The sequence below is a fragment of the Coptis chinensis genome, chromosome 6 (assembly GCF_015680905.1).
Source record: "Coptis chinensis isolate HL-2020 chromosome 6, ASM1568090v1, whole genome shotgun sequence".
NCBI lineage: Eukaryota > Viridiplantae > Streptophyta > Magnoliopsida > Ranunculales > Ranunculaceae > Coptis > Coptis chinensis.
The window spans coordinates 18,519,602-18,539,961 of NC_141461.1; the positions used below are offsets into that span (position 1 = coordinate 18,519,602).

At 36.9% G+C, this 20,360-nt stretch overlaps 1 protein-coding gene and 1 pseudogene across 2 annotated transcripts; both read right to left on the reverse strand.

The window, feature by feature from the left end:
* Positions 1 to 106: 106 nt before the first annotated feature.
* Positions 107 to 6,243, reverse strand: LOC147491911 (putative protein phosphatase 2C 60). 2 transcript variants are annotated; one of them, XM_086565066.1, is made up of 5 exons: positions 5,987 to 6,243; positions 5,462 to 5,869; positions 4,913 to 5,280; positions 1,631 to 1,867; positions 107 to 720 (listed from the first exon to the last, which is right to left on the reverse strand). In XM_086565066.1, the coding sequence occupies exons 2-5, from the start codon at positions 5,781 to 5,783 to the stop codon at positions 451 to 453; spliced, it is 1,197 nt and encodes a 398-aa protein (XP_086421192.1). In that variant the 5' UTR covers positions 5,784 to 5,869; positions 5,987 to 6,243; the 3' UTR covers positions 107 to 450. The 2 variants fall into 2 exon arrangements, with proteins under 2 accessions (XP_086421192.1, XP_086421193.1); XM_086565067.1 differs by having other exon boundaries at positions 685 to 1,011; positions 5,987 to 6,127.
* Positions 6,244 to 9,187: 2,944 nt separating this feature from the next.
* Positions 9,188 to 19,571, reverse strand: LOC147491912 (uncharacterized; annotated as a pseudogene).
* Between the last annotated feature and the right edge of the window lie 789 nt (positions 19,572 to 20,360).

Genomic DNA, 20,360 nt, shown 5'->3' on the forward strand with positions numbered 1-20,360 from the left:
TCATCAATGGTAGTTGGAAAAATATGAAACTCACCACTACAAAGCTGAAAAACACTTGTAGCTTCTCCTACTTTGTTAACCAGACAAAAGGTTTAACAAAATGATAAACAAGCAATGATAAGAGAAGTTTAGATTTCCAAGGATGCTGTTTCACGCAATTTACAAAAGAAAGCAAAGATAAGCAAAAGCAAAACCTAAGAGCAAAATGAATACGTAGAAGGAACAGTCGTAAAGAAATAATCTAACCATCACCTTGAAGTTCTCTTTCCATGCTTCTTTTGTTTAGAAACTATACTCAAGTACCTGTCCCTCAGTTAAGTGTTACAGTGTACATTAAAGAATTGAAGACCCGGTCCTTCTCTCTCTCAGATAGCACCTAGTTGTGACTTTGGTCACACAGAACATCAAACGTGGATATTAGTACAACATATAGAGTGCAAGATGGCCTCATTAGTTGGTACCAAGTTCTGTAGGCGTAGCACATGGGGCAAGAGAGTTAGCACGTAAATTAACACCTCCCCCCCTCACAGATAGCGTGGGACCCTTCACTGAGCTGGCCCTGCTCACAAGATTTGAATCAAGAAAAACAACAACGACAGTTATGTCATCATGGAAATGCCGCCGAACTCCACGATCGATCTTCTTCAAGTCTGAGTACCTCATTTCTCTTTTCTTTGCTGCTTCTTGTAGTGCAGCTTTTACAAGCCTCCTAGCACTTCCCTGCAATAACATCAGCAAGTAAAGTACGTTCCAACTTTTCCTAATGGCTATAGTTCGGTAACAGCTTCTATTCCAGATTAATCTGTAATTGTGTATGCATTCATATCAATTCAGACCATTTAACCACAAATAATAGCTTCTTTGGATGGGCCATAGTTTACCCTCAATGGTAGGAGAAGAACCATTAAGTAGTCAAAAGTATTGATTCATGGGGCTGTGACCTACCAGGAATTTTATCAATTTAGCATAATTGTAACGGCTTGTGTAAGGCACATCTAGAAAATGATACACCTGGCACAAGAAAGCTGGATTTCAGTTGAGCAGCATGAAAAAGGTAACGCACTCCACCTAAAGCTCATTGATTGGATGGTTACGATTATAAAGATGATAACTTTATTTGTGAGAAATGTAAGAGATCGAAATCCAAGACACTTATAAATGAGCACATGGGAAGTTCTGTCTTCCAAGAATAATGACATGGCTGTGAGAAGTCTTTTCTCGAGTTCAGAGCCAGTAAATTCCAAAAGGCAGAGAAAGATAATTCTGAGTTAGACAATGTTTCTTATCTGGTCCAAACGTCACAGCAAATTCTTTCAAAATAAACCAAAAAAAAAACATACAATAATTTGTTTGAGATGCATTAACAAAAACAAAACTGATCTCGGTTTAATAATTGGAAACAACACCTCGTAACAACAATTCAATGTTACAGCTGACTATTTCACTTTGAAGGGTATTCCCCCGCTACACCACATTGACAATTTATAATTATATTGACCTCTCATTAGATAACAAGCTCATTTTCGTTACTGGAACAACACTCTGTCACACTTTACACGTCATTATAATACAAAATAAACTTCAACACAAATAGAGAACTATAGGTTTCACAAGGATTAGATAATCTTACATTTCGTGGATGATTTTGGATTATATCAACTGCTTCCTGATTACTGAAGTGCTCCCAGAGTCCATCAGATGCAAATATAATAAATTGATCATATGGCTGTAGCTGGGCCACATAAATTGATGGTTCAGAACTCAGAATAGGCCTTCTGAAAGTCTCACGAAGGCGGAACTTAGCATACAAAGGTTCCCTATTGAACTCCGCCCTTTTTAAATATACATCACCAATGGATCTAGAAACCTGCAAGACAGATATTATTTCGAAGAGTTAAGAAGGCGAAAAATCAAAATGTAGTAGACCCTGTAAACCACAGGAGATATATATTTTAAGGAAGAAGCTCTGTGTCAGTTTGATACCTCTTAAAAAACAAGTATAGAAATGAGCATGTTTCAATATAGCCAATATGAATGCATCTTCACTTGTCAATAAAACAGATACAAATTGTGCACTACTATTTCATAAACCACGAAAACTGATCCACTCAACGTTCTCCTAAGCCATGAAAATAAAGGATGATACTGTTCCTACGTTAGGTGCTACATTTGGATCTTTTAAAACCTTCTATAATACCTATACGATTCCTTTTATATATAATTCAAATGGTTGTTTCAAATTTAACTATTCTTCTCTATTTACCATGTGTATATCTCTCATGAGATATTGCCATATTGGTACTTGCAAATAAGTATCAAAACGGGAATTCAACGGTCCATACCAATAGAGCACTACAGTTATTTCAAATCCATTTATTCACAAAGACGCACAAATTATGAAACATGTAACCAAGGAATTGTACTTATTGCTGAACAACAGAGTGGAGCATCCTAGGACCATCGTGTGACTGATGTAAACCAAATGGAAGCAATTTTTGGTAACAGCTAGAGCAGACAATTCTTTTGGATCAAATGCTAAGGTCATGCATATATATGTGTTCACAGAGATGTACAAATTGAGATAGATGGTGATGAGACCAGAAAAGACAAATACAGAGATTTGGCAGGATGACCGGTGACAGATAAAAATACACGCACTGATTAGATATAGTAGTAAAAACTAAATATAGAGTTGGATACAAAAAAAATGCATGTTGTAGACAACAAAAGGCGGGACAACAAAAGGAGGACTTTCTTTTTCCAATGTAATTAACAAAATATACAACTCTAAGCACTTGTCTAATTACATAATCTTCACTACCTGAGTTATATTAAAATTTTAATTACATCATACATGTCAAGTCAGCTAAAAAGAACATTGGTCAACCACCTAATTTTATTTTTATATGAGTGCATCCAATGTACAAATATATTCTCACCACCTCAACCCAATATCTTCATAAATAAAAACACTTCTATTGATATAAGATGAAGATGAAGCTGAGTTACAGAAAGAAAAATCAAGATAGGCCCCCGCCCCACTGACTCCCCCAACGGACCAAGAATCTCAATTAGGATGGCACCCAAGGCCACTCATTATGATCCTATAACAGAGTGAAGACGAATTCACTACGAGACCCACGTTAGAAAAGAGAGATAAATAGGCTCAGCAGATACAATATAGAGTTTCCTTCAAGATCCCAATATCACTACACTGCAATTGACTATCCATAATAATATTTTCAGTGGCCCCGCAAAAGAGGACATAGTCCAACACCTCTTTTTCCCGTGAAAAGTTAAAGGAAGTATTACATTATGAAAGCAACCTACCCCTTGATATGTAGCATGCATCACTAGCAAGTGTAATGACACATCTATTCACTCGTTACAACAAATAAAACCTCGCTATTCTACAAGAGCACCCACATTACATATAACATGCTGATAGTGTACACTCCTAAGTTCATTGCGTCCATAGACCAATCAAACAAAACCTCGACAATTTTAACAAGAATCATGCAAACATATTGGTCTTGTGCTCCATCTCCTCACTTTGTGCCCCTTTCCACACCTACAACAGACAAAAGCTCACTCAATAGCTTTCCGCATTAGAACTCCCATAAGCTGCATAAGTAGGGGAAATCCAACTCTAAGGACATGCACCACTCGAGTGATATGCAACAACTTGGTTGATGTTGGACCACATTGGAGTAAGGAAAGCTTTCCAGTTTCCACACTTCTATGTTGAACCGCTAGTGAAGCATAAGGTGGTCCAGTATTTTCTCTTCTATACAACATATAACATATTCAATGGACTCCTAGTGATATCTATTTTCCCTCCCGCTTCTAGGTGTATCTCACCGATGTTAAATACTTCCTTAGGCCTTCTCTTAATTATCATAAATTTCCATTTTTTTTTTAATATTTTAGAGAAAATGGCAATTTAACAGGGTATCAAAACTCTGGTTTACATAAGATCAGGGACTTTTTTAGTTAACAGGGCGTGGGGTAGACCACACTCCCACCTATGTTCAATCTTCAGGCAGTCCGGCCTTTTCCTTGATATTGATTAAACTCAACCCTTTCAACACGTTCGAACATTTCGAGTGAACGGAGATTTGACACCCCTCTTTACCCCTTGTTCCAAGTTGACCTCAAGATGAAAATGCACCACTAGAATTCCATCGCACCACAACAGATGAAATAGATGAGACCCATCTTGAGGAGAGGGTGTTAAAGACCTTGAAGTATGATCGATCGGTTAAATTTCCACTCCTACTTTCATTGTGTAGAAGATTATCTCATCAGATTCCAATAAACTTGTATATTTGATTTTTCCTAGTGGCTTTATGTTGTGTCCAACACCTTATATCCATGTCACACTAATACTCATACCTGTGTCATCATTACTTAGGTTAAGAGTATATATATTTTCGGAGTAAATTTGCATAAGCCATGGAATGATTATTTGTCATATCCAAGGGGACTTTCCTTGATACTGTTACAGGCAGATTATGCAAGATAGCTAGCTGCTGAGACTGAATGCAAAATTATTACTATGTAGTCCTAAAATCTGCAAATTGAGTACAACCAAGATAAAGATATGGAATTCTAGTACAAAATATTCCAAAAGCATTCATCAAATGCAGGTTCCATACTGCATACAGAATGGAAGTATCTACTGACCATAAGAAGTATGTGTAGGTCAAACAGGATATATTCATAACCTAATAAACCTTTTTCTAGTCTCCAACTGTTTGTGAGCTCTTAATTACCCGGAAATCCCACAGATAGATTAGAGAACACTATCTTACAAAAATTAGACAAAATGAGACAGTGCAGTTGCGTATAAGCTGAAATATACTACATACTAAATCAGAAATCACCATTACCATTCAAACAAGTTCCTTACCTGGATGATTCCCTTCACACGCCACACATTGTGTTTTAGAACAACAATCTGAGGGTCATCTGGGTGCATAGAATGAAGCTCCTGCCTCACAGCCTCAATGCTGGCATTATGCTCCGCTGACAGCTGAACCGACAGCACTTCACCAGTTGCCTTGACAAGTCTCCCCAAAACAGCACGGGAGTCACCCAGGTTAGCAATGTACAGGGTCCCACTGCATATGACACCAACCAGGCAGCAAGACCCAACAGCCGCAATCTGAGGTTTCATTGGCCATTGTTTGGTCACTAGAGAGAGAAATCCATCTTCTGTTGCTTGGAAAGCCTTTCGTATCACTTCCACTGACATTGACTGCTGCTCGGAAGTAAATCCTGCAAAATAGCAGCTCATATTAGAAGTAAAATAAGTTTAAATGTAGATGACCAGACCTTAAGAAAGTATACTGGCACTAGGTGAAACCTGAGCTAATAAAGTGTAATTATTAACTAATTAAGTGAATCTATATACAAAGTTGATATAATCCCAAAGACGAAACAGGATTAAAATTCTTACTCTTAAGATGTTGGAAGAGGTGATCATTAATGTAGCGCGCAGTTTCTGGCCCACCATGCCCATCATATACTCCAACAAATGTTCCATACGGTCCAGACTCATAAGAGCTCAGAGATCCTGACTCAACCTGACTCTGGTCCTCAAGTAAATTATTAGCCTGCACAACGGCCATTGAGAATTCTCCATTCACATGTTGTCCAGTATCTTTGTACCATAGAAGCCCATCCTGACGGCCTGCCGCATCTGTACCCGTATGAACATAACGTTCAGACGATGATGGGCGCCAGCAGGCCTTCAGAAAGTTCATCAACTCCGCTAACATCCCTCATGTCACCCAAACCACCCTCGGATTTCCCCACATTTGGGATCAATCCCAAAACTCTCTCCCCCTCCTAACTTTCTCCTCCACTGCATTCACAATCAAATTTCCATTCAATCATGCATAACCAATTCAAACAAATATCTTAAATCTAATTAATAATAATTATAAATCTATAAATTAAAACAAACAAACAAAAATCATACCGATTTCTTCGCCCTTTTTTTTCGAAATCCAGTAAGTAGTGGAAGAGATGGAAATGATATAAGAGAGATCTACAGAAATAAAGAAGACCCCATTTCTTGTAGATCTAAAAGAGAAAGATCAGATTGATTAATATATTCTCCAAAAAAGGATCCCAACAGAAATAAAAACGAGATGATATAAAAAGAGAGAGAGAAAAAAAATATAATAAGAGCAGACAAATCCCACAATGAGGAACGAGAGAAAGAGAAAGAGAAGAGAGAGAAAAAGAAATGGGTTTAATTAATTAAATTATAAATTGCCAGCTAATCATAGGGACACCTTTGGGGTCCACGTCACCCCATCAACGCATTGCACCCAAACTTTTATTGTAAATTTAAAATGTTGGCGTGGTTATAGTTTTATCCTTATTCTTTGTAGATATAATTTGTTCCGTAATAATGTACAACTTTATGGAGAGTGGTAGTAGATTTGTTAGGCTGATAAAGCGAATCGTATGAAGAAGGAAACTATAACTAGCCAAAAGCCAATCGAGGAAAATGTATATATGTAATATAAACTATATATTTATTCATGGCCTACTCACAATGTTAATCATTTAAGGGAAAAATTAGCTAGCCTTTCTAGAAGTTCGGTACACATTTTCTTAACTCTAAATTTGAATTGACGTTTTGAAGATATATGGATTTGTAGTTTTAAGGTGGTACGAACGGGTGGTGGTGGTTAGGAAATGGAGTGCATTCAACAATCGTCACACGGGATAAAACATTGTGGTCAATGTCTAGCATTATAATAATGGAAAGGACTTATAATCTGGAAATCGGGAAGGAAGAAAGGACTTATAATCTGGAAATCGGGAAGGAAATGTGTATCCTGAACTGAAGATAATGTTAGTCAACTGAAATTAATTTTAGTGTAGGAGACATTGTGAAGTCTGTTAGATGATTTGTCAAAGATTGTGAATGATGTTAGCACAAACGCCATCAGAGAAAGAGATATATTATTGTTGATGTGAATTCTAAACAAAATTATGCTAAATAAGATGGATATGTGGGTCCTTTGTGGATTCACATTCAATTCAGGACATATAGATTATTAGTTGATTAAAACATTCTGTAATGCGATTTCGCAGTTTATTGGATTGAAACTCATTGTGGAATAACAGCCACTACTTGGAATGAAAGTAGACTACATATACAAATATAGAAAAAAATATTTGGACTACCATCTGCATTGTCATGCAATTTAAAGAACCTTCAACGTAACTTACATGTGAAATATTGACCATTACAGTGATAAGATATTTTTTTCAAACATTTGACGGAGACTAATTAGTTATTTTGATTGATGTTTTCCTTTTAATAATTAAGCTTGAGAGGTTAATTAGCTTTAGAAAAATAATTGAAAACGTGGGAGTCTCCAAAAACTGCGCCAGATGGGTTGAGTCACTTCAGTGTGGACGATTTGGAGCAACATTGCATTCCATGTGGTGAACTGGTGATTAGCATGTTTGATTGCACAAGTAACATGCTATGTTTCTATGTGTTGGAGCTAACATCGATTCAATGTAAAAACAAACAAAGTTGATGTCTTCCATGGTCACACCCAACAAAACAATCGCATATCCCAACTAAAAATAAAATAAAATAAAATGTGTAAATCGCATTTGTGTCGTCTAAAATTATTTTAGTGGACTACACCATAAGTTATTTTCTTCTTCAATTCCCCAGTGATCTCTTTTTCTTCCACAATATTTTATTTATGAACCAAAATTCAACAAAATAAACTATAACTCCCAAAACATACATGTAACATAGTCACTATTGGTACAGTATATTACTGTAATCGATTGCAATCCAATAAATCTTAGTTGTTCCCTATTGTTTGGAACCCTCCTGTGTAGGCCACTAATGGCTACAGGTCCAGTTATCTTAATGTTCAACGGCTCAGATCTACTAATAAATAGGTCCTACCTTGATTAAATGGACGTGTAATCCTGGTTATATGGACATGCTTACTAAAGTTCCTGCAAAGACAATGTTTGAAGAACTTCAAAATCAGCTATTTGCATGATTTATGTTGGAATGATTTCTAGAGCCAAGTTACAAGTTAAGAGTATTAAGAATCAACACTATCTCTACAAATCTTTCTTTATAAATGTCTACACTTAATAGGCAAAATAAGTGACGTGTTATCACATTTTTTTCATTTCCATTACTTTACAATTTTTTTGGCACTGCTATATTAGAGCATCTTTAGGAGTGATATCAACCTAACATCAAACACCACTCAACCTAAAAATTTGGTGTTTTTTCAACTTCAGGAGAGTTACATGTTGATAAAAACAAAAAAAACACCAAATCGGCCAATATTTGGTTCCATCTTTGGTGTCCAGATCAAATCACTCGCACGCTTTTTTAGAAAACCGAAAGCGGTTTAAGAAAACCGCGTGGGCTTGAGCTGCTAAATGAGCTTTTATGGCGCGGTTTTGCCAACACCGCTCGGTTTTTCTAAAACCGTGTGCTCTTAATGACAACAACGGGCAAAAAACGGGAAGAAAACGGTTATATCTTTCTAACCTTATAAATTGAAACACTCACACCATAGTTTTACACTTACTTCTTTTCTCTATTACTCTCTACTCTCTACTCTTAAAATAATAATGACTAGTCAAGAACCAAAAGCAAACTCTAAATGGGCTGCATGGATACAAGAAGAAGATGTTGCTCTCACCAATAGTTGGCTACAAGTTAGTCAAGATGGTGTAGTAGGAAATGAGCAAAAGTCAAACGATTTTTGGGCTAGAATTCTAAATGCATTTCATGTAAATCTATGAAGAATGACCGAATGCAACTTGATGGACATGAAATACCGTTGGACTCTCATTCAAGCTAATATCAACAAGTTTTATGCTATTCTTTCTAAGATTCAAGCATCTCTTCCAAGTGGCTATAATGACAATATGATTGTAAGTATTTACTTTTTACTTGTTATTTTGATTCACAAATACATTTTTCAATTCTAATTTAGTTTTTGCTTAATTGGTAGGTTGAGAAAGCAATAAGTGCATATGTGATGCATAATGGGGTTTGGAAGTGGATGCAATGCTATAATATGGTAAAAAAAGACCAAATGGAAGAGGCTACTTGTTGAAATGATTTGCATCCCACCAAAAAGTCGAAGTCAAACAGTGGGGAAAGAGGTTAATCAGTTCCAATATCAACTGCAACAACTCAACCAATGGATTATGATCCACACCAAGTTGATGGGCTTTAGGATAGGCCTCTTGGAAAGAAAGAAGACAAGAGAAGAATGCAAAAAGAGAAAGAAGAAGGTGATTCTAAAGTGGAGGAATCCGCTAAGAAACTTGATGATTTTCTGGTGGAACTTTCTAAAACCACCAAATAAGGCTATGAATTGGAAGCTCAAAAACAATTGAAGAAAGATGAGATGGAATTCGGAAAACTTCAATTGAAGAAAAGTTCGATGGATTGGAAGCTCCATGTAACACCCGTATTTGTAATGTATTTATTTATTTATTTATTTATTTAAAATTTGTTGGATTGGATTTGGGATATGTGGGCCTGATTTCTGGGCTCGAGTCTGTGTTGGGCTTAGGTTTCAAACCCAGATATATATTCATATTTTTTCAAAGAATAGGGTTTTTGGATAAAAAAATAAAAATAAAATGGAGGAGGCTTCCTTGCTAGAGAGTTGGAGCGCAATGATTCAGACTATGAGAGATTGTGCGAGCTAGTTTGGGATTGGTTCTCGCGTAGTTTTCTTCTATATTTCTTTTTCGCGATACAGGTGAATGAATTTTATCTTTCACCGACTACTAAAACTATGATTTTTCGTCTATTTAAAATCTATGAATTTATTGTCAAAATATATAAGTTTTATGTTTATTGTTCATGTTCATTATGTTCTGTACCGTAATATTCTGCCTACTGTTGAAACCAAATTATATTGATAAAATAGGTTTGACTACTAATTAATTTTAATTAATTATCCCTATATAAATATAAACTATTATTGTGAGTATTGTTGATTGTGTTATCGGTTTTATTAGTTTTGGTTGGACTGTTTTGTTGGTTGTCGGGTTAGAATCGGTGGTGGCTATTGATTGTGGGTGGAAGGTTGCTGTCGGTTTGGTTGTGTTGTTGTATGGAATACGGTGGTCGGGCTATCGAATGGAGTTTGTGGTGTAGTTGATGGAAGTTGGGAAATAGTGTTAATGGAGAATCGGTGGTTTAACTGTCGGGGTGTATGGGTGAAGGGTGTGTTGATTGAACTGTGTTTGGTGAATGGAGATTTGATTGTGTTGTGAGGTGTGTGCTGTTGAAGTTTGGAAAAAGCTTGAACAGGTGTTAATGGCGGTTGGGGTCGAGTTTTGGAGATTAGGGGAATCGGGTATTTGTTGGTATTGGAAGATGGGGTTTTTCTCAATGAGCAAAACCACTGGAAGGAGGAAGTGAGGAGAGGTGGCCGACAACTCGAGATGGTGGTGGAAGGGAGTTGTTGTTGAGGAAGAAGAAGAGAGGAAGATGACCTGTTACCTCTGTTGGGCCTTGGGCCGAAAAGTTTAAGTTTTGGTTGGGCCAGTTCAATTAGTTGTTTTGGGCCGAAACTTAGTTTTGTTTTTGTTGGGGCTAGTTCTAATTTTGTTTACATGGGCCGGTTTTCTTTTATTTTGTGGGTTGGGTCATTATTGTTATGTGGATTCGGCTAACATTATTTGAATCTTTGGTTGAGTCATAGGCTTGGCTAGTTGGGTCCGAGCCATGACCTTAACTATGACCTTAGACATGAGCCCATGAGCCATGCACTTTTACCTTAGCCATGACATGAACTATGACCGTAGCCATGAGCCATGGCTATGACCATAAACCTGTTGAACATGGAACTGACATGTTGACTTTGACCTTGACCGTTGACCATTGACGGTGGAATGTTGACTTTTTCCAGATTTTCACATATTTAATTTTATGGACAAATGTAATAATAAAATATTGTCAAAAATTGTATAACCTCGTTTGTTATTATCTAATTAAGATTTGACGTGAGTAGTGTGTAAAGCATATAAATATTGGGTTCACATAACTATATTGAACGAATACATTATATGATTGATTACTATTATGAGTTGTTACTTAAATGAATTGTAGTATTTTTGAAGGCTTGAGATATTCCATATGGTGTAGTGCAATATATGATTGGCACGTGAAATAATAAGTTTTGAGATTTGATATAGAGATGCTAGGATATCGTGCAATGAATAGTATTGGCACGTGATAATGTGGATTTTATTATAACGAGAAACGTTGAGCTTCAGTACAATTAAGTATACTGGCATGAGATAGAACAAGAATTATTATGAGATATGAATGTATGACACCTGAATAAATTACGTAATGAAAATCCTAGAACCTAGTTGCCACAACTCATGTGATTTGGCCATGTATAGGGCGTATGTGATATGATTGTCCCTTCTGGCGTTTCAGTGAATCTGAATGGCCTTTCTGGCGTAAGTAATTTGATTGGCTCTTATAGCGTTTCAGTGAATCTGAATGGCCCTTATGGCGTAGCCGAATAGTGACTTGATTATTCCGTTCGCAAAATTAGAACGAGACGCGCGATATTTTATGCCGAATAGTGGCAGTACTCACATAATAGCGTTCGTGTGGGGGTTACCTGGTATGCGATATCCCGCTTAGGGTAGCTACGCACGGAGTGGTTTATTATGTGAGGGGAGGCATGTGGATGTATATGTTCGGCGTGGGGTAGCGATTATGGTAGCCAGGGAAACTAGGTAAGACATAGAGACGACGTGATTCTAGAGACACTTGAAGAAACTCTAAACAATAATTGTGATGATATATCAAAGTGTACATTAAATTTATAATAAATGATTGATAATGGTTGTGAAATTGGTTCAATGAGATGATTGGAATTATGTATATGATATGTTTGGTTTATTGTAATTTATGTAGCATTCATAAAGGTTTTGCAGAAGGGTGAGTTGAATTGATTATTTATGCAGGTGTGACCCACTCTGTGATTTGGTTTACACCAGTGTAAGTATAGAGTAAATTTTAGTTTGGGTATTCTATTATTAAATACAATTGATCTAGTATGGTTTGAAGTTAAGACGCCTCAGTGGAGGAACTAAATGCCTTATTATTATTGAATTGGAAACTAAGGCACCTCAGTGGAGGAACTACTTGCCTTAATTATGATATTTAAGAATGTTGTATTAGTCGTTGGAAGTTAAGGTACCTCGGTGGAAGAACTAAATGCCTTATGGATTGTGTATATATATGTATAAGTATATGTTATATTTTATAGCTACTCACACCAGCATTGTTTATAATGCTAACCCGATTTGCATGTTTGTTTATCGGGTGTGTTCATTAAATGAACATAGTTGATAAGTCTTAACAGGATTAGTATTGAAGAAGGTTGGTTGCTGCTTGTGGTTTGCATTAGCGTCGCATTCAGAATATGTTTTGTTTTCCTTTAAGGTGTAATAGATTTTAGTTGAGACAATGTTGTTTTGTATTTATCAGTTGTAATTATAATTAAAGAGTTGTTGAAAGGAAATTTGTAATTCAATCATATTTGTGATTTTTTGTATTGAAGAGAACTTTTGTTTATTTAAAATTTTTAATGGTTTCAAATTATTAGAATAAATAAATTGATGATGGGTTTTTGGAAGTGGAGAGTGCATCACGCCTCAAAATCGAAGAGTCGGGAACAAATATTGTTTTTCCGATTTCTGTCGAAATTTGGGGTGTGACACTCCAAATCCAAAAAGAAAAACTTCAATTGAAGAAAGATGCGCTCTGAGTTCGAGAAAATGAAAATGATGCGAAAATACTAGGAATGAAATTAGAAGGATTACCCGAAGACGAGCGCGAAATTTGGCAACTCAAAAGGGCAGAAATTTTACAAAAAATGAAAAATCGACTTGGCAATATCACTGGTAGTAGTCAAAGTAGTGCATAGTCTAAGTTTGAGTTTGTATGTCTTTTAATTTGAGTTAAGTTTGAGTTTGTATTTTGATTTTAATTAGAATGTATTTTAATTGAATATTTTATTTTAATTTGAGTTAAGTTACCTTAATTTAAAGTTGATACTTTTTATCATTCTAAAAAAAATTCGGCAGAGTCTACTTTGTATTTTCAAAATTCTCATATACACAAATCCTTTCATAAAACCACAAATACATAGAAATAAACTTGGAACACAAATACATAGAAATTGAAACGATAAATAAACACAAAGTCCAAATGAAGTGCAAATAGAAATAGAAATCAAGTTTGACCACGCCGCCCACGCCTACTCCACAAATGCTCGACCAAGTCATTCTTCAATCTATCATGAACAACTTTTGAACGAACCCTCTCGACGCCAGATGCCCAACGAGATAGAACAAAGTGGCATTGATCTTCAGATGCACCTTTTCTACTTGGTATTTCCAAATCAGGGATATATTGCGAGATATCTATTTCGCGTTCATCTTCCACAATCATATTGTGTAAAATGATGCAAACCCTCATAACAATAGTCATGTTCTCCAAATACCATAACCTGCACGGATTCGCTAAAATAGCCCAACGCGACTGTAATATACCAAACGCCCGCTCTATGTCTTTTCTAGCAGCTTCTTGCTTCTTTGCAAAATGTTTGTCTTATGCAATAGTCGGTTTAACAATCGTTTGAATCAAGGTGGCATAATTAGGATAAATACCATCATCCAAGTAATAGCCCATATCATAATGATGGCCATTCACAGTGTAGTTACAAGGAATAGCTTTATCATTGACTATATCATCAAATATTGGTGAGCGGTCAAGCACATTAAGATCATTGTGAGAACTTGCCATTCCAAAAAAAGCATGCCAAATCCACGTGTCACGAGAAGCAACTGCCTCCAAAATCACTGTTGGTTTATGCACATGGCCAGTGTGAGACCCTTGCCACGCGGATGGGCAATTCTTCCATTGCCAGTGCATGCAATCAATGCTTCCGAGCATTCCAGGCCATCCGCGTTCCTTAGACTCTTCAAGCAAACGTTGAATATCTGCAGCATTTGGTTTGCGCAAGTATTCACCTCCAAAAATTCTAATAATTCCATCACAACACAGATATAGCGCATACATTCATGAACAGTTGGCTCAGCAACATGTAACATGTCATCTACTAGATCAACTGCAGTCCCATAAGCAAGCATTCGTATAGCAGCAATTACTTTTATTTTTGGGTTAATCCCAAACTTACCTGCATTATTAACTTTTTGTTGAAAACATGGTACATTATGATTAAGATGATTCAAAATACGAGTAAATAATGATTGACCCATACGAAATCGGCGTTGAAAGTCGTGATCACGAAATATAGGATTTGCGCTGAAGTAGTTAACATTTACACGAGCCAGTGTTGCCTCGTACTGACGATTCTTACATTTTCTTCCTTTCTTCGAACCACTATGTGGCCTATAAGAAGACTCGCTTCTTGCTGACGCAATAAACTCAGACGATGTTGAACCAAAGGTAGAGCAATAGCCACTAATTTACGAGTTTTAATTACAGTGTTATAATTTGAAGAGCTCGAGCTCGATGAAGAATTAAGAAGAAGATGAATGATCCATTGAAAAATTGTCAAGAGTTTTGGTAGTGTTTTTTTTTTTTTCAAGGAGATGAGTTTAGATTAGAGGGAACATGAAAAATGAAGATAACTTCGCAGGATCAAGAGGGTTAAATGGTTATAGCACGCGGTTTCTGGAAAACAGCGTGGGCTTGGGCTTGTCAGATGGGCTTCAGGGGAGCGGTTTTGAAAAAACCGCCTCCAAAACCGCATGGGTTATATGACGCGGTTTATCCAAAACCACATAGTTTGATGTTGAAAATTTGATGTTGCTCCTAAAGATGGTTGGTGTTTTTTTGATTTGGTGTTTTTTTTGTTCAAAATTTTGGTGTTTTTTTGGTTGCTCTCCTAAAGTTGTTCTTATGCACTGTATAATTTGATTTTTTTCACTTTGATAATTAATTTTTCTAAATCTCAGGCAATTGGGTGCTTATGTGGCTGTCGGAGTAATGACAAGTGCCAGTCAATAAATTATGTGGCAAATGGAAAGTGTGAAATTAGACACCTAAGCAAAAAAAGCGCACGTGGGCGGGGACACGTGATTCTATTACCCCTTTCTTTTCCAGTTTCACGCAAATGCCAATATAGTTGTGAAGGCCGATAATTAGTTATACCTAGGGGTGTCTCTTTTTGTCGAATTTCCGATTTTTCCGAAATCCGACCCGAAATTGGTCTGGCTCTGGGTGTAGTTTTCATGGGCCGATTTTCCGATTTCCGAAAATTCCGAAAAAAAATTGGATCGGATTTGGATATAATTCTAAAATCCGATCCGATCCGAAAATTCTGAAATTTCCGATATTATTGCCAATTTATTTCGAAAATATATACTTCTCTCACTATCCACTTGATTAGATCTCGATAGTTCATTCTTTTTCTAGTTTTTACTTCCAAAACAAAAACAAAACATAACCTAGCCGCTACTTCCCCACTTGAATTGGACCACTTTCTTTGTCATTACACCGTCCCGCCATAACAACAATGATATGAAAAAATGTCATTGAGTCATACAATGACTTCGGACCAATCCAAAAGCCAAATTCCAATAGATAGAATATTATGTAAAGCTACTTAGAGTCCAAGACCATAATCCATTATTTATGCACGGACACTTCACGCTTCAATTTCCACACACGAAAAAAGATTGAAACATTACAAATACCCGGACCTCAATGAATGCAATGCTTGCTATTGGTGGCTGCATGTTCTTTTTCTCGTTTTTTCTTGGATCACTTGTTTGAATGAAAATGGGTTTTCTCAGTAAACAAGTGCGTATTGTTGTTGGTACATTGGTGTTGTGGACATGGTTTTTTCTCCCTACAATGAACATTGCATTTATGATATTCAAAAATAATTGAAAGTAAAGAGATCTTTGAAAATTTACCAAGTATTCCGAAATTTCCGAGTTATTCCAAAATTTCCGAAAGTTCCGAAATTGGAAATATATTTTGAATCCGAAAAAAAATTGGATCGGATTTGACTAGCATATTAGGTTCCGAAAAAAATTTGGAAAAATTCCGAAGGAGGTTAATCCGATCCGATCCGATCCGAAGTCACCCCTACTTATACGACACAAACTTTGGGCCTTTTCTTTTTAGTTTGGGCTTTATTTAACCTAATAGAATCTAGTTACCCTAATCCAAAATTCGGATCCCGTTACCCAACTCGCTTTAATTCCAATTTCGTCCGAACCCACCGATTTCTAAACTCAGTCAACACAACAAAACAACGCCAGCTAAAGCGCATGTTAGCACAAACCGTTTCCCTTTCTTCCAAACGGAAAAAAAGCTTTCAATGATTTTGCCCATTCCTCAAAACCCTAATTCCCCCCCAAATCAAATTCTAGCGCAAACTCAATTTTCCCAAACCATGGACTAAGTGATTATTCTTAAAAGCAAAGTGAATTACACAAAAGGTGGTATTTTGATTTTTGCTTTAGTAACTAGTGATTATCTGCTAAAAAAACTGACAGTTCAGAAAACCAAAAATTCAACAATTCCAAAAATTGAAATTCTAGTTGGAATCTAAAATATTTTGAAAAAATTTGGGATTTTGATTTTTCTACCCTTAGAGCATTTCTAGGTGGTGGTAGTATCATCTGCAGATTTGCTTTTGAAATTTGACAAAACTTTCCTCAAAATCTGACCAACTCTAGGTGGTGGCAAATTTCACCTGCACCATTGGAATGTCGCGGACACTCCCAATGTCTCCCCAAGTTAAAAAAAATAAATATATCCCCACGTGACATTCCCACTGTCACGCTAAATTGAAAAAGTAAAAAGAAAAACTCACGCGACATTACCACTGTCGTGCCGCATCTGCATCCGAAATCCCAATTTTGCATCCACGGATGCGGCTAGACAAGTGATACTACTGGATTTACTTCCATATGGAGTTGGATTTCCGTGAAATTCCGAATTTTGAAAGCAAATTACGAGAAATTTGGAGGTGATACTACCACCTAGAGATGCTCTTAGCTTATATTATTATACTGCAACACGGTGTCGACCGATCGTATATTTCGAAATGGTTATTGCGCAAACCCAATGCTTCCAATGTATAACACGTCTTGTGTGGTTCTGCCCAACAAAAGTGTACGATCAGTCAGTTAAAGGACTTCTTGCAAATATGCAAATAAACAATAAATTGTGAATTATTGAATGCAATTTACCAATTGACGATAATGATCTGTTGTGCAATATTGTGAGTGAGCAGTAGAGAAATTATGATGAAGAAGATGTCGAGAATTTTGGTATGGTTTGCAATAGTGTGGAAGTGCTCTAGTGATGAAAAAGATTGACGAGTATAGTAGTTATAATTGATTTTGTGTTTTATGTGAACGTAGAGAAAAATTGAAATGAATAGATGAAATATGTGAGGCAAAAGAAATGAGAAGAGAAGTGGTTATATAAGAAGACACGGGACACGAGACAATATTTTTGACCCTCCGCAAGGGACCTCTCTACAATCGGTTAGATTAATATTTTGTTTTCTTAAAAAAAAAAAAAATATTCGATGGAATTTTGAGATTCCATTCAAAACCATGAACTCTGGGTAGATAATAAGTAAATTTACCGGAAAAAAAATATATTAAGTTAAATGGAGGGGTTCTAAGGACATGTTAAAAAACACGTAAAGTCAAAATTGTTAGGGCATTTATAAGTTTTAGATTAGCCTAAATTTTTGTAGATATAATCTTCTAACTACTTTAAACATTGTCACAAAAAATTATTAAAATCCAAAACTTGTAACCCCATCAAATGTACATGACAAATTAAGAATTGTGAACCGATCGATCATTTTCATGATTATTGATATTATATTTGGCAAGTTTAGAAATTTTTGATTATTTTAATTTTTTGTGACAATGTTTAGAATAGTTAGGAGATCATATCTAAAAAAATTAGACCAATATAATACTTATAAATGCACTAACGATTTTGAGTTTGTTTATATATTTTTTTAAAATAACCCCTTCCTTAACTAAATTGTATCACTCAAGATTGGAGACATTTTCTACGTGGGCTTGGAGTACTGAGGTCGGTTTCTGGTTCGCCATGCCATACCATAGTACAAAATATTAGGATATGGGTATTTATCGATATTCAATTTCTGGATATGTATCGTGGATATATCCCCTTCTTTGGGGATATTTGACATTGTTTCACATGCAAATATCGTGGATATATCCAAAATATCGATAAATATCGTAAATATTATAGATATTTCTTGATATATCATGATACATTATTTATATTTATTTCAAATATAATGGTAAATATTAAATAAAATTGTTATATACACAAAATATCGCAAAATATCACAAATATCGTCGAAATATCACCAATATTTGCAGTCGTATATATCTCTGAACATATCGTGATATTTATATATCTTTCTCTGAAATCTGGATAGATATTCCCAAATATCGCGATATATCGAGATATTTTGTACTATGTGCCATACACCGAAAAGACGCCCATATACACATAAGCAACTTTATACTTGGGTCAGATAAATGGGCCTTTTCTCAGAGTCCAGTGAATACAATCTCCACTACTTACAAAGCCTACATTTATTTAAGGCCTTATTTGACCCGCACAACACATAAGTCCACGACCTTGCCCCGCAGAATGGAATGCCCAAAAAGTGGGGCCAGGTTACTGATGTTCATTTTCGAACTATATTTGGAAAACCGAAAAGGTAAGTGAGAAGGACTCCATTGGTTTTCCCATCCATTTTAAACGGGTTATTTGTATGAACCTAAAATATCTCCTTTACAAGCCTTTCTTTTTCTCTCTCTTTTTCACTGTTCTCTCTTTCTTTCCATTGGCGGCCTCCCTTTTTTCTCCCCTCTATCTTCTTTTTATACCCCCCTCCCTCCTATCTGGACCGTCCACTGTCTTGTCATCCTGTGGCTCTCCTTTTCGACCGATGCGTACCGCGCCGTCCAGCGGTCACAGGGTTCCGTGGTCTTGATTCGCTGCTCCGTGTCTTTGATTATGTTGTCTCCTATCCCCTGCACAGCAGACTCAATATAATATTCCCATATTGTGCCACTACAGATGCCTCTTCTCGACTCCGCGGTCTTATTAATGGAGCCGGGGTCGAGAACTCTCACTGTTATTCTCTTTCCACCGTCCCCGCTATTTCTTGGTTTGCGTGTGAAGTGGGCTGCAATCATCACACGCGTTTTCAGCCGCCCCTCGTGTCTTGCGCTTCCACGTGTCTCGCGTTGGCTGGATTGTCCGCCTAAGTCTTCGAGTTCCACAAATCCATCAATTACCCTTTTACCCCTCCCCTATTTAAACTCCCCTCCCTCTCCTTCTTCCTCATTTTGTTTTCCCTACTCCCTTTGCTTTTCACTGCTCTCCCCTTTCCTCTTCTCCGATCAACCTCCGGTTTGCGGGCGCTTTCTCGGTCTCCTGGCGGTTCTTTCATCCTTCCGGACCTCTACTCAGGCATAACCACTCTCTTTGCTTCAGTTGGTACGTTTTCTAGGCTTCCTTTACTTTTGTTTGGGTTAAATAGTTGGTTCTGTTCATATCCCGTGTCTGTCCATCTGTCTTTCCGATGTCGGACTCTAACTCTGGTGCTTCTTCCACTTCTCGCTCACATAGAGTAACGTCTCGCCTCCTATTGCCCCTACAACGGCCCCCTCCACCTCTGGGCTCCCAGCCTCTTTGCTACCTCCACCCTCGAGATGCTGCCGCCCTAATTTGGACGCAATTAGGGCAGCTTATGGAATTCCAGCCAACATAACGTTAGAACACGTGCCATCTATCACACACTATCCTCACCTGGTTCCCCGCCGTCTGGGGTACCTAGTAATCATGGTGGGTCAAATTATCGCCGGTCTACAGCTGCCCTTCACTCTTCTGGACGTTGAGGTGTGTAATCATTTTAATATTCCCCCCTGTCAAGGCATAGGGAATTTTTGGAGGACTATATATGTCGCGAATGTATACAATAAAACCGGCGAGCCCAAAATCACCAGCCGCAACATCTTCTCACACTATTTCATTAAGAAAAGTACCAAAGACGTCGGTGTGGGATACCAGTCTTTTTGTGTACGCCCTCGGAAGCTACCCCTTTTGCTCCGTACTACATCCTCAGACCATGGACCAAAATATCGCCGATATATCAGATATATTGCCGATATATATATCATTTTTTTGGTACACCGACATCGATATTTTCGACATATATCCACCGAATATTGAACCCTTT

What these genes read in the sequence shown, in the direction of transcription:
- LOC147491911 (XM_086565066.1), bottom strand. Translation starts at nt 5,783, where the DNA reads ATGTTAGCGGAGTTGATGAACTTTCTGAAGGCCTGCTGGCGCCCATCA. An exon ending in CCTCTTCCAACATCTTAAGA is followed by an intron (nt 5,281 to 5,461) that starts GTAAGAATTTTA and finishes GCTATTTTGCAG; the next exon opens with GATTTACTTCCGAGCAGCAG. An exon ending in TCCAAAATCATCCACGAAAT is followed by an intron (nt 721 to 1,630) that starts GTAAGATTATCT and finishes ATGTTATTGCAG; the next exon opens with GGAAGTGCTAGGAGGCTTGT.